At 50.6% G+C, this 14,097-nt stretch overlaps 1 protein-coding gene across 4 annotated transcripts in view; it reads right to left on the bottom strand.

Moving 5' to 3' along the window:
* Positions 1-14,097, bottom strand: part of SBNO2 (strawberry notch homolog 2) — a 47,162-nt gene that overhangs the window by 16,758 nt on the left and 16,307 nt on the right. For 3 of the 4 annotated variants that reach the window (XM_088179233.1, XM_088179234.1, XM_088179235.1), the window contains 6 exons: positions 6,100-6,264; positions 2,361-2,453; positions 1,748-1,844; positions 1,392-1,552; positions 889-1,022; positions 242-332 (listed from right to left, as the gene is read on the bottom strand). In XM_088179233.1, the coding sequence (XP_088035359.1) occupies positions 242-332; positions 889-1,022; positions 1,392-1,552; positions 1,748-1,844; positions 2,361-2,453; positions 6,100-6,264 (741 nt within the window). Of the gene's footprint in view, positions 1-241; positions 333-888; positions 1,023-1,391; positions 1,553-1,747; positions 1,845-2,360; positions 2,454-6,099; positions 6,265-10,054; positions 10,459-14,097 lie in introns of those variants that run through there. The other variant, XM_014882901.2, reaches the window with a different exon arrangement.

Genomic DNA, 14,097 nt, shown 5'->3' with positions numbered 1-14,097 from the left:
AAGGTTCCAGCTCTGCTGTACTTGCTCTTGCCTGCAGACACTTCCCACTCCCTGCAGGGAACAGCTCTGTGCTCCGTGTGCAGCTCCACAATAAAAATAGCTGGAGCCCCGAGTGGGAAGAGCTGGCTGGGAGGAGGGAGCAGAGACTCTGCTGTGCCTGAGCCTTGTCCTGCTCCAGGACAGAGCCCCCAGCTGCTCCCGGGGGCTGATTCCCAGAGCAGCAGTGCAGCTCCTCTCCTACCTTGTTCAGAGCATGCACAGGAATGTGGGAGGCCTCGATGTCCTTCAGGTCTCTCTCGGCATCGTACTTGAGATCGTTGGACACGCTGAACCTGTGCGGGAGATGTGGAGGGGTTATCTCCTCCTGGGGCTGGTTATCTCCTCCTGGGCCCCGGGGAGTCAGGGCACACGGTGATTAACAACGCTGGTGATTAACAGCTCTGACTAACGCAGGAGGAGCTGTGCAAAGTTCTCACATCTCCCGCTGCCCACACACCCCAATGTGAGATCCGACAGCCTGTGTGCCCCTCGGTACAGGCTGTGATCGGCAGCAATGCCCCATGTTCCTGCCTCTGCACCGGGAAGCTCAGGAACAATTCCAGGGACTCCTCCACGACTGCAGGGAGAGCAGGGCTAGGCTTGACATCTCACCTCAAGGAGCACAAAACCTGCTATTTCACAGTGACTCATTCTCCATCCCTGCTGCAGGGGGAATATTCCCATTTCACAGGCAGCAGTCAGGCACTAAGAGGTGGAAACGACTTACCCAAGGCCACAGCATGACTCAACTCTAAAGCCAACATCAGCACTAAAGAATTCCTTACTTCCAGATCCAAACTAACTCCAAGGTCTTACGGGAAAAGAGGAAAAAAAAAACCAACAACTTACCACAGAGCTTTTTTCCTCCCTTTGAGATAATTTTCAAAGATGATGCCTGCAACAGTCCTGCCCTTCCCAACTCCAGCACCATCCCCGATCAGGAACCCAGCTCGCTGCCCATTGGGCAATAAAACTTCATGTTGCTGCAAAACCAAGAACAGAACTGAAAATTAAAAAAGATTTGCCTTCGCTAAGTGCTTTGATGTGAGCACCACTTAACCCTTTCATACATCCCACAGATGCACGTGTACAGCTCAGCCAAAACATGGCAGGAAAGGTCAGGGGTCGTGATCAAGCTCACAAGTGGCAGTTCATGGAAAAGGCACCCCAAATGTAAAACCCTCTGCAAGATAAGTCCAGGGTTCTTGCCTCTTTGGAATACAGATTGTACAGAAGCCCCTGGCTTCAAATAACCCTTCAAAAGGCATTTAAAATGCCAAAGGAGTTTCATCACCCAAATTCCAAGAGGCATTTTCTTTCAGGTGTGGGACACCTGGAGGTGCAGGAGGTACCTGGCAGGCGTAGATGATGGCTTCCAGCTGTAGTGCAGACAGGGAGCCTTTGTCAGCCACGGAGTGGGGAAGGGAAAGCTCATAGGTGATGTCAGGTGGAGGGACGCTGGACAGGGTGCTTGTCTCAACCACCAGGTCAGGATGGTGCTTCCCAATCTTGGCTAAGTGACAAGAGAACACAGGTCACTCGAGGTCTTTACTCCCGGGGCACCTCAGAGCTCATCACCCAGCTGGAGCTCAGGGCATTGTACAGTTCTCCTAGAAAACCACAAGCCTGGGAGGTGCCACAGCAAACACACAATTAAATTAGGCTGGTCCACAATGGAGTGAGCAGCAATTCCCAAGGCAACACTTACACTTTGAAGGGATATATTCAGCATAGGTCTCTGTCTGCCCCAACTCTTCCGTTTCTTCCTCCTCACCTTCATCTTCCTCCTCTGCAGGAGCCTGAGACTGAAGAAAACAGCATTGACCCAACATTAATGTTCCTGCTGAGCTGCAGACATGTGTGGTGCTGTGCCTGGCCTCAAACTGCATTGAAACAACCCCAGAGCCACAACCCCCCTAAAACACAGCCCATCTCTTTAAGGAAAGCCATCAGTGGGAGCCCACCCCAGGGGCTGTAAGAGCTGCCCAATGCCTGGTTCTCACAAAACTGGGGAAAAATGTTTGTATCACTTTTGGCATGGGCTGTGGGGTCATGTGAACCCTGCCCAACCTGCCCTGAGCAGGCACCTGGCCCAGCTTTACACCCAGCACTGTGGCCACAGTCCTGAGAGCCCAGAGTATCCCTTAACACAGCCAGGTTCCCCTCTGGGAAATGTAACACACACTTCTGGAAAAGGGCAGGGACTCGTGCCTGTCTGAGTTTCTTGTCTCACTCCCTCTGAAGGGAATAAGGTCAGAACTGCTCCCCCCAGCACTGGGATGTCACCAAGAGCATCCCACTGAGGCCAGCATGGCTCTCACCTGGTAGCTGATGAGGAGAGGGGTGTTGGGGACAGCAGGAACGTGGTCACTGGAGCTGTTCAGGCCAGGGAACGGCGTGCTGGATGAAAACAGCTGCAACACAGAGGGGGGCAGGTGAGGAAAGGCAAACATAGAGATGCACCAACAAAGATCTTTGGACACTGTGATCCCTGGACCATGCAGTTTGCCAGGAGAGAGCTCCTAAGACACTCCACAAGGACAGAGAGCTCCCAAGACACTCCGGGCTGAGGAGATCCTTCGTCTGCTCCCATACAAACAAATTCACCTCGGAATTTCCCGATAGAGAGCAAGGTCAGGCCAGCAGCTCGTGGCATCCAAAGCAATCAGCAGCTCCAGGAGCAGCACTGCTCCAAGTTTACAGCCTGTGCAGAGTGCCAGGCTCAATGACAGACCCATGCTCAGCAGCAGAGAAAGATGGGAAGTTCTTAGGCATAAACACTCCTATTTTTAAATAAAATTTAAGAAAAATAAAAAGAAGAAAAAGAAAGAAAAAACCCACCCTCCATTCCTGGAAGCCTGAGTCAGAATTACCAGAAGGAAGCTGGACAGAAGAACTGTTTTCAGTGCCAGCAAATCTGGAGAGCAGGTGAAACATCCCCACCTACAAATCTAAGCTCAGTTTGGTCTTGGACAGGAGAAAGGCCAGGAGCTGCTGGAAGGGGAGGATGTGTTGTTGAAGCTCCAGCAGCAGGAAGAGAATGCAAGGCTGAGTTTGCATCATAAAAATCCCCAAAGTACAAACCTCTGCTATCCTGACCCAGCTTTGGCACTCAGCATTCCACCATGGGAATTGCAGAGGAAACAAGAGGAACCTTGGCTGTTCAGAGCATCTGAAAACCACCCACACAGGTGAGAATGTGCTGTGAGGGCCAAAGCAGGTGGGAGCAGGAGCTGCAGTGGGAGATGGATCATCCACCTGTACAATTCCTGCCTTTCCCTACCCTTCCTCACCTCCTGGTTTGATTTTCTCCTTCCTCTGTGCTAAGGACATCCAGAGAAGAGGAACACAGACTCATGAGAGCACAGAGATGGAAGCAGGAGAGAGACTGACAATTGCACAATCACAGCCCTGCTCTTATTCCACTTTCTTCCTCTCTGCATTATTCTCCATTTTGTCCCACCTTGCTGTGACTTCCCTGGGAAGGGAATCAGTCCCACGTGGCTGCCAAGCCAACTTCCCTCTGTGTAAATCCCTTCCCTGGGTCCTGAGCTGGGAGAAGGCTGCTTCACATACTGTGAATGAGCAACAAAAAACTGCATCAGCAGCTCACAAATTCCAGTCACAGGCTTCCAAGGCTGGTCTGTTCTTCCCAGCCTTAAAAGCACTGGGAATGTGTGAGATGGATGACAGAAAACACAATGTATGACAGGGACTATTTTTAAAAGGTTATTTCACAACTCCATTACAATCAAAGCTGTTTTGTCTGCTGCTCCTGCAAATATTTCACAGGGTGGCAGCTCTTCCCTCTCTGCCCATTTCTGAGTGATAAACAGAGCCAACAGATTGGATACAGCTCCTTTCCTTGGGATAACAGCTCTCCACAGGCACATGGAGGCAGTTCTGTGTCCAGCCCTTTCCACTCTGATCCCAAACCACCTCCAGCTTCAGCACTGGGCACCTCAATCCAGGGATTCTCAGAGAGCTAGGAATGTTTATTTTTAAAGAGCACAAAGCACAAGGCTGTTCCTGTACCTGGGATCTACAGGTGGGCTTCCCCCAGGATGCATCCAGCTTGGCTCCTGGGATGTCCCGTGCATCAGAACTGTGAGAGATTGATGTTCCTGCTCTGTCTGGGTCTCTGAGACAAAAGTTCTGGAAAAACTACACTCCTGATAACCCAGCAGCAGGCTGTGGGTCAGAGCTGGCTGCACAGCCACAGCTGAGGGAGGTCCTGGATCACAGGAATCAGGATGTAACGTGACTGATGTTCCACCACTGTAGCTTAGTGACTGCTCTGGCTGCTCAAAAGCCAAAATTCCTAAAATTCTATGGAAAAATACGATGGTGTGGTGACGTGGGGAGGAATATGATAATCTAAACTTCTGATATTTCACACCAATGTGCAGAGGCCAGTAGTGAGTCAATCTGACAGTTCTCTCACTCAGTACCCCAGTACACGGTTCCAGTTCCACACAAAAATGAAACCAAAATGTCCTGTCCAGGATGCACCTAACTGACACCACCTCAGCAAATCTTACTGTTAAAAAACAGCCCAAAAAAGCAGCAACAAGCACACATAAGATAACATTTAAAATTAGCTGGAGATTCCTTTCCAAAGGAAGTCGTTTATAAATGGAATTCCAAGGAGTTAATTGGCCTTATCTGAGCCCAAGAGCTCAGCAGGACACAAGGGGCGAGGGCAGGATGTGAGGAACAGCATGGGACACAAAGGACAGGGACAAGGAACAGCACAGGGACAAGGACTCTGCTGGAGATCCTGCTGTGCTCACACGAGTCAGTCTCACACAAAACGTTTGTTTCTCCCTTGTTTCCTTCATGCTGGATTTAGAACAGCATTTCCCAGTAAGTTTTTGTTGTGCACTCCACAGACACAGGACTCCAGGATTTTCTAAGCATTGAATATCTCAACCAGAGTTCACGTTTGGAAAGAGGCCACCACAGATCATTTCTGCAAGGATTTGGGCTTCTACATAAAAACCCTACAATAATATGAGAACAAGAGCAATGTGGCACGTGGTTCCTCTGTCCTGGGGGATGCATCTGCTCTCCAGCATTTTTAACCATCCAGTTTGCAAGCCTGGGATGTCTGCAGCCATTTCTTGCGTTCCAATAGCTCAGCTCTCTTCCTGCTGCCTCAAACTGCAAGTCCCAACTGGTCCCAGGCTTGCAGACTGATCAAGGAAGCACAGTCAGAGACACTGAGCACAGCAGAACCTCAAAATGTAGCAGTGACTACCCCAGTTGCCTCCTGGGGTAGCCACTTGGGATGTTTTTCCCTCATTCTTCCTAAGGGAGTGACCTCCAATGGAAATGTGAGGCACAAATGGACAGGCACTGCCAAGAGCTGAGACCCAGATCCAGTGGATGTGGATGATGTGGCTCCAACAACCTCCAGAGCCAGTTGGTGCCTGTGGTGCCCATGTCAGTCCCCCAGCTGAGGCAGAGCAGAGAGCAGAAGGCTGGTGAAAATGCCCAAAAATGCCCACAATCAGGTGATGCTGAAGGACTGCATGGAGCTGCCACACCCCAGAAAACTCTGGGATGGAAAAGCTTGCAGGGACTTGGACTCACAAAGTAAACACAAATGGTGAGTCTGAAGTTGAGACAGTTATTTAGTCATTGTTACTGAACTATTTGCCCTTGTGAACAAACAAAAGGTGCTGCTGCAGAGGGAAATTAATGATCCATGTCAGGATGGTTTTCCTGGAGTCCATCCCTTCAGCACTCCTGAGCAGCCTGGATCTGCTGAATGTTTTAGGGATAGATCCTCCCCAGGATGCACCTACCTGCCAGGGGAAAGAGCTACTGCCTGCTCTGTACTCTGGAAGAGTGCATGAATCCCTCTGAGAGGGGATTCCCTCCTGCTTCCAGGACACTGAACACCACTTCACCCCTTCCCTCCTCCGGTGGAGCGGGTAACAGCGGAATAACATCCACACCTCAAACTTCACCTCAGACCGGGTTGGTTTCTTAACTCCTTGGTAAAACCACCATGGGGTGAAGCCTGCTGAGAGGATGGGAAAGGAGCAGCCCTACCTCGATCTGGTTCTGCTGTGGCGTGTTCACATCCCATAGTGTTGGCACGTGGTTCAGGCTGTCGGCGGGCAGGAAATCCTTGGGATCCGCGATGTCCGAGAGGGAATCCGCGGGGGACGAGAAGAGGGAGTTGTTGTTGGAGAGCTCATCGAGGTATGAAGAATCCTGGAAGAGAGGCACAGCCATGTTTGGAGAAGGCAGGATGAGACCAGAGAGCTCCTTCCTCACTCAGCCAGCAAGTTCTCACTTCTTGCTGCTCAATGAGCGGCTCCGATACTTTGCGCTCCACAGATCCCAGAAATTAACCTGGCACTGAGGACACGCTCTGTGGTGCTCTTTGAAAATCTGCTTCTTGAAAAAGCAGGAAAAGCCCTGGCCAGGAGTGTGGGTACACAGTCAAGGCTGACTCGGGCTGTGCACATCCCTGCACCATGGACTGGGAGAGAGAGAGGAGCATTCAATGAGGCATCACTCAACCCCACTTTGTGATTGATTAAAAAAGGCTGCTAAGTGGTGTAAAGGCTTCAGCTTGACCCCAAAGGGCTCAAGGATTTCATTCATGTGCAGAGACCCCCAGAGACCCAGCTACACCTAATCACAGCATGGCTATTTCACTGCAATTTCCAACATGGCACTAGCTGGAGCCTGTGGGAAACATCCCTCTCCTCCTGGCAGGTTCTGCACACACGAGGCTGCCAGGAGCAGGGGAAGGAGTGCTGGTCACCTGGATTTGAATCTAGGTAAATCCAGGCAGATCTACCAATCCTCTTCCCAAGGGCTGGCCCCAGCCTGAACAAGGAACTTCAACAACAGGGACCAGGAGAGAGCCCTTGCTCTTTTTCTGGGCTGGAATGGTTTGCAATTGTATTATTTGGTGCCAGCCCAGTGATGCTGCTGGTTTGAGCCACACAGACTTTGGCTCAGAAAGAGCCATCAATCCCCTCCCTAACATCAAGCCCTGGTCTGGTTTCCCAATTTCAGGCGGCAAGAACCAAGATAAGCACTTCTTGCTCTGCATTCTTCACTGTGGCACAGACCCTGCCCTTTCCCCAGCTCCATCACCTCAGCCCTCCTCCAACACCAAATTTTTCAAATTTTGTCAAAGCAGAAAAACTTTGCTGTAAATTAAGAGCAACGTACTTCTAGCACCAAACTCCAGCTCTCAGGTCTGGCCAGAGATGAGCCTCTGTCCCTGAGAGAAGGGCAAAGGGACCAAAAGGTCTGTCTTGGTGGCCCTAAAGATGCTGCCAACACGGGTGGGTCTGTGGTTCCTCACAGCTGTGTCAGCACAGCCCAGCCAGAGCACCAGGGTAACCCAGCAGGCTGCTGCCAGCTGAGCCAGGGGCTGGTACAGGAGGAATCACTGCTCACTTCCAGTAAAGGGCCAATTTCCCACCACAGGCAGAAAGGCAGCCAAAGACTCTTAAAAGTCACTTAGCCCTGCCTGACATAAACCCACGAGCAGCTGAGCCTGGCCTTGCTGCTCCCAAGGGCTTCAGGCCAAGAGCTGGGTCAGACCCCACCGATTGCTATCAAAAGTTATGGGTTTGTGGTGTTTAAACCTCTGGGACACTTTCCCTTCCCTTTCTTCTCAGGGATGTGTCTTTTGGCCAGTGTGTGCCCTGAAGCCATGAGTGCAGGTGCTGGAAGCACTCCAGCAATGGCAGGTGTGATGTGGGAAGTTTGGATTCCTCAATTACCAACTGGGGAACCTAAAGGCTCAGGGAGCGAGGGCAGCACTTCCTGGGCAACTCCTGCTCCTGATATTTCTGTGGCTATTTTAGGATTACCCAGAAATCAAAGCATCCAGAGACTGAACAGGCACTCAGATTTATCACCTTGGAATTAAGGGATCTCTGGACTCCCCTTCACACTCGAGAAAGAAGAAGAACATTTGGGTGGGTCTGGCCATGGCCAGAGCGAGTGGCCTGTGCAGGAGCCAGATGGTCCCAGATCCCACCCAGTCCCACTGCTGAGACAATTCCAAGCGGGGCTTGTTCACCTGCAAAGAGCATTGACAGGAGCTGGGGAAGGAGGAAACATCTGCACACCCATGTCATGGCAGGGGAGGCTGTGGGGCAGCACAGTGGCCATCAGGGTCCCAACAATAGGCAAGGGCTGGGCTGGAATGGCAACAGGATATGGGAAAGCCTCATGACCCAACCCAAGACATTCCAGCAAATGTCACCCAGCCCCTTGCAACCCCAGGCAAGACTCCAGCCCTACCGCTGGGCTGAATTGGGGAGAGGAAACCAGCCCCAAGGCAGAGGGAGGACAATACTCCTCCTGGAAGTGATGCAGTGATCCCATCCTCTGCCAGCATTACGTGGCATTAGTCACAAACTTCCAGAATCTCTCATTCATCTTAACTAATTGCATTATCTAAAGAGCACTGAAGTTAATCACCTGCCAGCTTCCTTGCCCCAAGAACTTCCACCACCATCACCTCATTTATCAAACCCAGGGTAATTGTTCAACACAAAGGCACACAAGGATAACCACAACCAGTACAAACCATGCCTGGACTAATCACACCACTGGTTTATCTGCTGCAAATGGAAGCAGCTACCTTGGTGACCTCAGGGAAAAGGAAGGATCATCACATCAACCAAAAGCCCATGGTCAGGGTCAGATCAGGTACTGGGGTTTGAAACGTGTAATTTTGACCCTGTTTCAGATGGATTAATCAGAATTTTAAGTTTTTCTCATTAGAAACATGAGGTTCTACAGTAACAGCACTTCTGTTTCAGTGGAAGTTGAATTTCTGTAGATGGAAGTTGTCCTGACAGGCAGGATCTTTATTTCAGATACTTTTCTGCAACTGTTTTTTACACAGATCTTATTCCTGGAATTCAGCATCTCCGTGGTGTCCTCTGGACTGGCCCCAGCAGGTCCAGACCTCTCCTGAGCCCAGGACCCAGAGTTGGAGGCAGAGCTGCAGGTGGATTTCAGAGACCTGCTGCTACTGTGGCACACGGTACTCCTGTCATTATCCCAAAACTGAGATTATCAGACAATTATCTTCCTAGAAAAGATCAGAAAAAAATCAGGGTACCCCAGCCCAGACACTTGATCTTTCTCCAAGCCCCTGGGAGCAGCTCAGCTCCCTCAGTCAAAACAAAGTGTTAAAAATAATGAAAGAACAGGTGAAGTCTAAATACAGACAGAACAAGCATCCTAAAAATATTTTTTTTTCCATCAAGCCATCAATAGAAATGGTTTGTTTTCTCACAATCCAGACACTGAGGAAACAGTGTCTGCAGAGCAGCTCTGGATGACTGCTCTGCAGAGCACCCAAGTGAAGAAGGGGTTTGATTAAAAACCCAAAACCATATCTATATACCCAAATACACACCCACAACCACAGCCACACTGCCAGCCAAGAGAGATTTAGCACCTCAAAAGTCACAGATTAAGCAAATTATTATTCAGGAGTGACCGAATAAGCAGCTGCAGATGATCCCTATAAAATCTTTTAGCTGCCAATCCCCAAAGTCTGTCTAAATTTGGGGCAATAAACTGGCAGTGTGGAGGGTTTAGCTCTGGCTGGCTGGTGCTCTCCTCGCTTCCTGCACCCTGCATCAACTTTGGAAATAAAACCCCTCAAAGCCATCACACCTACACAAACACACAGATCAATCCTCAGACAGCTCCTTCCCTCCAAATTCTACACTCACAGACCGAATTCTGACTGACAGAACAGCGTCCAGGAATGCAGGTTCCAGCAAAACACAAATCACATCTTTGGGACAAAAAAAAAATTAAAAAAAAAAAAAAAAAAAAAAAAAAAAAAAAAAAAAAAAATCTATTCCCGGTACCAAATGTGGAGAGAGGCGTCACTCCCAAAACTCTGCAGCCACTGCACAACTCTCGGGGAGCAACTGCCCCGGTGACCAAAAACGCACGAGGAATTCCACGGAGGAGCAGGAAAAACCCAGGAAAAATGAGGCTTTACCTTGTAGAGAGACGGGAACTTCAGCCAGAACTGCATTTGGGACATTTTAGAGCAGCATTCGGGGGGCTGTCGGAGCGGGAGGCAGCAGCAGGGGGAGGGTGCTGAGCGCAAAGTGGAGAAAGGTCCATTCACAGCCAGGGCTCATCGGGGGGCTTTAAAAGCCAACATTCAGCAGGCAGAGCAGGGAAAATGGAGACTCGGGGCCCGGCAGAGCCGTCCTGTGCCCGGAGATTTGCATAGAGTGTTTAGTCACGACGAGAGGGCTCTTACTTCCTCTAAGTCCAGGGCTGACTTTCAGGAAATGATGCCTGCTTGGTAAGTCAGTGAAATTACTGGCAGTGCGAGGAGAATTACTGTACGTGGTGTAATCCAACCACAGAGCACAGTAAACAGCGCCGGGCTCTGCAGAGCCAGAGGGCTCCGGGGCTCCCTCTGCTTCCCTCCCCAAAGCCAGGCTTTGTCCCCCTGGCTGTTCTGGCCTGGGGGTCCTGCCCTCCTGCCCCCCCACCCTCCACGATTTTAGGGCTCAGGTGAAGTGGTGGAAGTGACAAAGCTCATGAGGAGTATTCTCACGTTGGTGTCCCCCCAAGAGCCATGTGCTCTCTTTGTTTTTGGTGTCTGCCCCACCCCAAATTGTGCCTTTTAGAAATCCAAAGGAGTGGCCCATTCTTTTCCCTTTCCTCCCTGGATCGCTATTATTTCCCAGGGACCGTTGCCTCCTCTTTTCAAGGCTGTCCCTTTTAATTTAAACAGTTTTGGTAACAGAAATAAGCAAAAATTTCTAGTGGGGAAGAGAAAAATGCACAAAAAGGGACAACTGAAAAGGAATATAAACTTAATGAAGGTCTCCTCCAACGGCTCTGCAGATTAAAGCAAAGATCCAAACAATCCCCCACCCTCCGGAAAATCCCTGGGAACTGCCATGTTTGCTTTGGGTGCAAAAGGCTCCTGTTTACTTTTCCCTGGAAGGGCTGGTGGCAGCCCCAGATCAGGGCTCTGCCCGCAGGGTCAGTTCCAGTTTGCCCAGCAAACCCAGCAGTGCACGTGCTGGGAATGGGGAGGGAGAGGAGCCCTGAGTGCTCCCAGTTTCTCTATCCCTGCTCCCAGTTTCTCCATCCCTGCTCCCAGTCCTGCCAGGCACCCACAGCACGGCTTTGAGGGAGCACAGCTCGCCCCTGATCCATCTTTGAGCCAGGATTTGGTGCCTGCTCCTGTGGCTGTCACTGCTGAGGCAGATCCTCTTTTGGCCTTGTGCTGGGAACAGCTGGGAAATCCCATCTTTATCAGGCATTTCTCAAAAAAACAGAGCTTGGAGTGAAAGAAGGCACAAAGTCCCAGCAGGCCCGTGAGAGAGGCGAGCAGACAAAGCCCTCCAGGGAGAGTTGAGCAAAGGAATTCTGCTTTATGCCATCACACGAGGAAGGAGGATGGGCCCCTCCAAGGAAAACTTGCCAGGTACTGAGGCTGGAAAACCACCCACAGGGCAAAAATCTGCAGCAGGGCTCGTTTCCAAGGGCAGAATTCTCTGCAGCACCGTGGCTCCACTGAGACATCAACCCATACCTAGTCCAGGAGGTTTTTTCAAGAAGCAAATGGGAAAGAAGAACACCTTTTCCCTGGCACAGCTGCAGCTATGGCAGGGTCTGCAGTCATGGATGGGGCTCTTAGGAGGAGCTGGAGCATCTGCTGGGCTCTCCTTGTTCCCAGGACCCATCTCACCTCCCAGTGGAGGCTGCAAGCAGCATTCTCTGAGAGCCAGAGCTTCCCTGGGAGCCAGCAGAGCATCCTGCAGGGACTGCAGTGACAACAGAATTCGGTTTCTGTGGGCAGCAGGCTCGGGGTGGAGAAAGGCTGAGGGTTCTCAAGGCTGCTTTTCTCTGAATTTGCTGTGTTTAAGGGCAGGCTCTGCTGGCCCATGGGGCAGGTGCTTTAATGACATGTTTGGAGTGAAGAGGTCGATTTAATTTCTGAAATGTCTTAATTAGCAGCTTGCTGTGTGACCTTGATTGAACCACTGTGTCCTGCCTGAGCCAATCGAGGTCTCGCAATTTGTGCAACCTTTGGAAGAGCAGGTGAATTATTTCCTCTTCCTTTTCTGTCAGTGGGGCAAAATGCAGACATGAGAGACCTGTGCTGCCGAAGGAAGTGTGAACACAGCACAGACACCCGGGGCTGCTGAATTGATTTTGCAAGACCACAGCAGTGTAATCACCACGGGCAAGATAAACCACTGTGGAACCACCACCTGCAATGTTCCCAGCCTCTCCAAGGGGAGAGGCAATCCTCCTCCCCACAATTCACCCAGGAACATGTGTGCTGACAGGCAGGGACAAGGAAAGCAGGATTATTCCAGCACTCACATCTGACTTATCCCCTTCCAGCCAAGCCCAGGGAGTCGCTGTGCTGGGGAACCTTCTGCACCCCCTGACTCAGACCAACTCTGCTTTGAATTAAAGCATATATTTTCAACCATGTCCCCATGGTCTGCTATTGGATTCTATTACCAGCACTTTTAAGAGCACTGAGAGTTTCAGACTGGCTTTTCCCACTTTTGTTGGCTTTGGGAAGAAAGGAGGCAGGGAATGGTGCCTGCCAAAAACCTCAGAAGGCAGATCTCCATCCCTCCTGCCCGGGGTGGACATAGCTGCTTGGAGGCAGCAACACAGATGAAAATATCAAGACTGGAATGGGAGAGGGGGAGATCTGAGCCCTCCAGGCTCTTTTACCCCTTTCCCCAGGGCCACAGGCATCTGAGGGGGCTCCTGCAATCCACTGACAACAAATTCTACCTCAAAAGCCAAATTCTACCTCCCCTCCTCCTGGGAACCAGCTCAGGGTGCCTCAGTTGGAGTGCCCCAAGCCTTTGGTCAGTGTACACTGAGTTGCTACAACCACAGCTTTCACTTTCCTTACCCCAGGCCTGCAGGAAGTGTCAGGTATCTCACCCGAGGGGTTATAAAGCATTATTACATCAGCCCAAACACCAAACCTGCAGTGCAGAAACAAAGACACGAGCACGCAAAGCCACTTGTTCACCCAAGGCCAAGAGCCAGGTAACTGCCTGCAAATGGATTTTAATGTCTGTGTTCCCTGTAGACATAACTCCAGGACAGCAACAGAAGTTCCAGAACGTTTCTTATTCCAGGAAACTCTTTGTTTCAGCCACAACCAAGTGTTCCATATAATTTAATAACTGTTGCATTGATTTCTCCTAAATCACCACAGCTCTGTGCACTGCAGCACTTCTAAAAATTAATTCTTTTTTTAAGAGCAGGTTAATTTCTCCTCCTGTTTTAACAAGGAAGATTAACAGGAGATTGCAAGGGGCTGGTGGTGAGGAGAGGGCTGGTTTATGATTAACATGTGTGGTCAGGAGCCCCCATCCAGCCCAGCAGATCAAACAAGGCTAGAACTGCATCTTTTCTGAAGGTGACTCTGCCCAGGAGCAACCAATTCCTTCTGGCCCACAGGATAAATCCATCTGGCCTCACCTCCTCCCTCCAGCCCAAGCACAAACCATGTTTCAAGAAGGGGACCAGAGTTCCTCCCAAAGCATTTACATCCAGAGCTGCTGCTTCACTGAGGGGAGAAGGAGGATCTGCAGACACACCATGTCCCCAGTTCCACCTTCCCCTGGAGCTGCTCCCCCTCCCAGGCTTATTTCTCAATTAACAGGACACATGAAGTCAGCAGAGGAGGTTTCTGTGTGTTCAGCAATGTCTTGCTCTGGAGCCACAAGTCGCACAAAATTAGGCAAAGGGAACACAGACTGCCATCAGAGATAACAGTTTCAACTAATTCTGAACTGACCAGGGCAGTGAAGTAAAGAAAAATCAGTGGTGGCCAAGAGCAGCAGGTATTACATGGCAGGGATGCTCTCCTAGAGGATGCTTTGACTCAATGAGGCTCTGGGGACAGACACAGCTCACAGGGACAACACAGGCCAGAGTCAAGAAGTCAAACCCTCCTGGATTCCATGTTTTATTATGGCAATTAACAGCTCTCACCATCAGTGTCACAAGACAGCACCACCACGGCCACAG

Source organism: Sturnus vulgaris, chromosome 26, assembly GCF_052056855.1.
Source record: "Sturnus vulgaris isolate bStuVul1 chromosome 26, bStuVul1.hap1, whole genome shotgun sequence".
Lineage (NCBI taxonomy): Eukaryota > Metazoa > Chordata > Aves > Passeriformes > Sturnidae > Sturnus > Sturnus vulgaris.
This window is presented reverse-complemented; position numbering and strand designations above follow the sequence as displayed.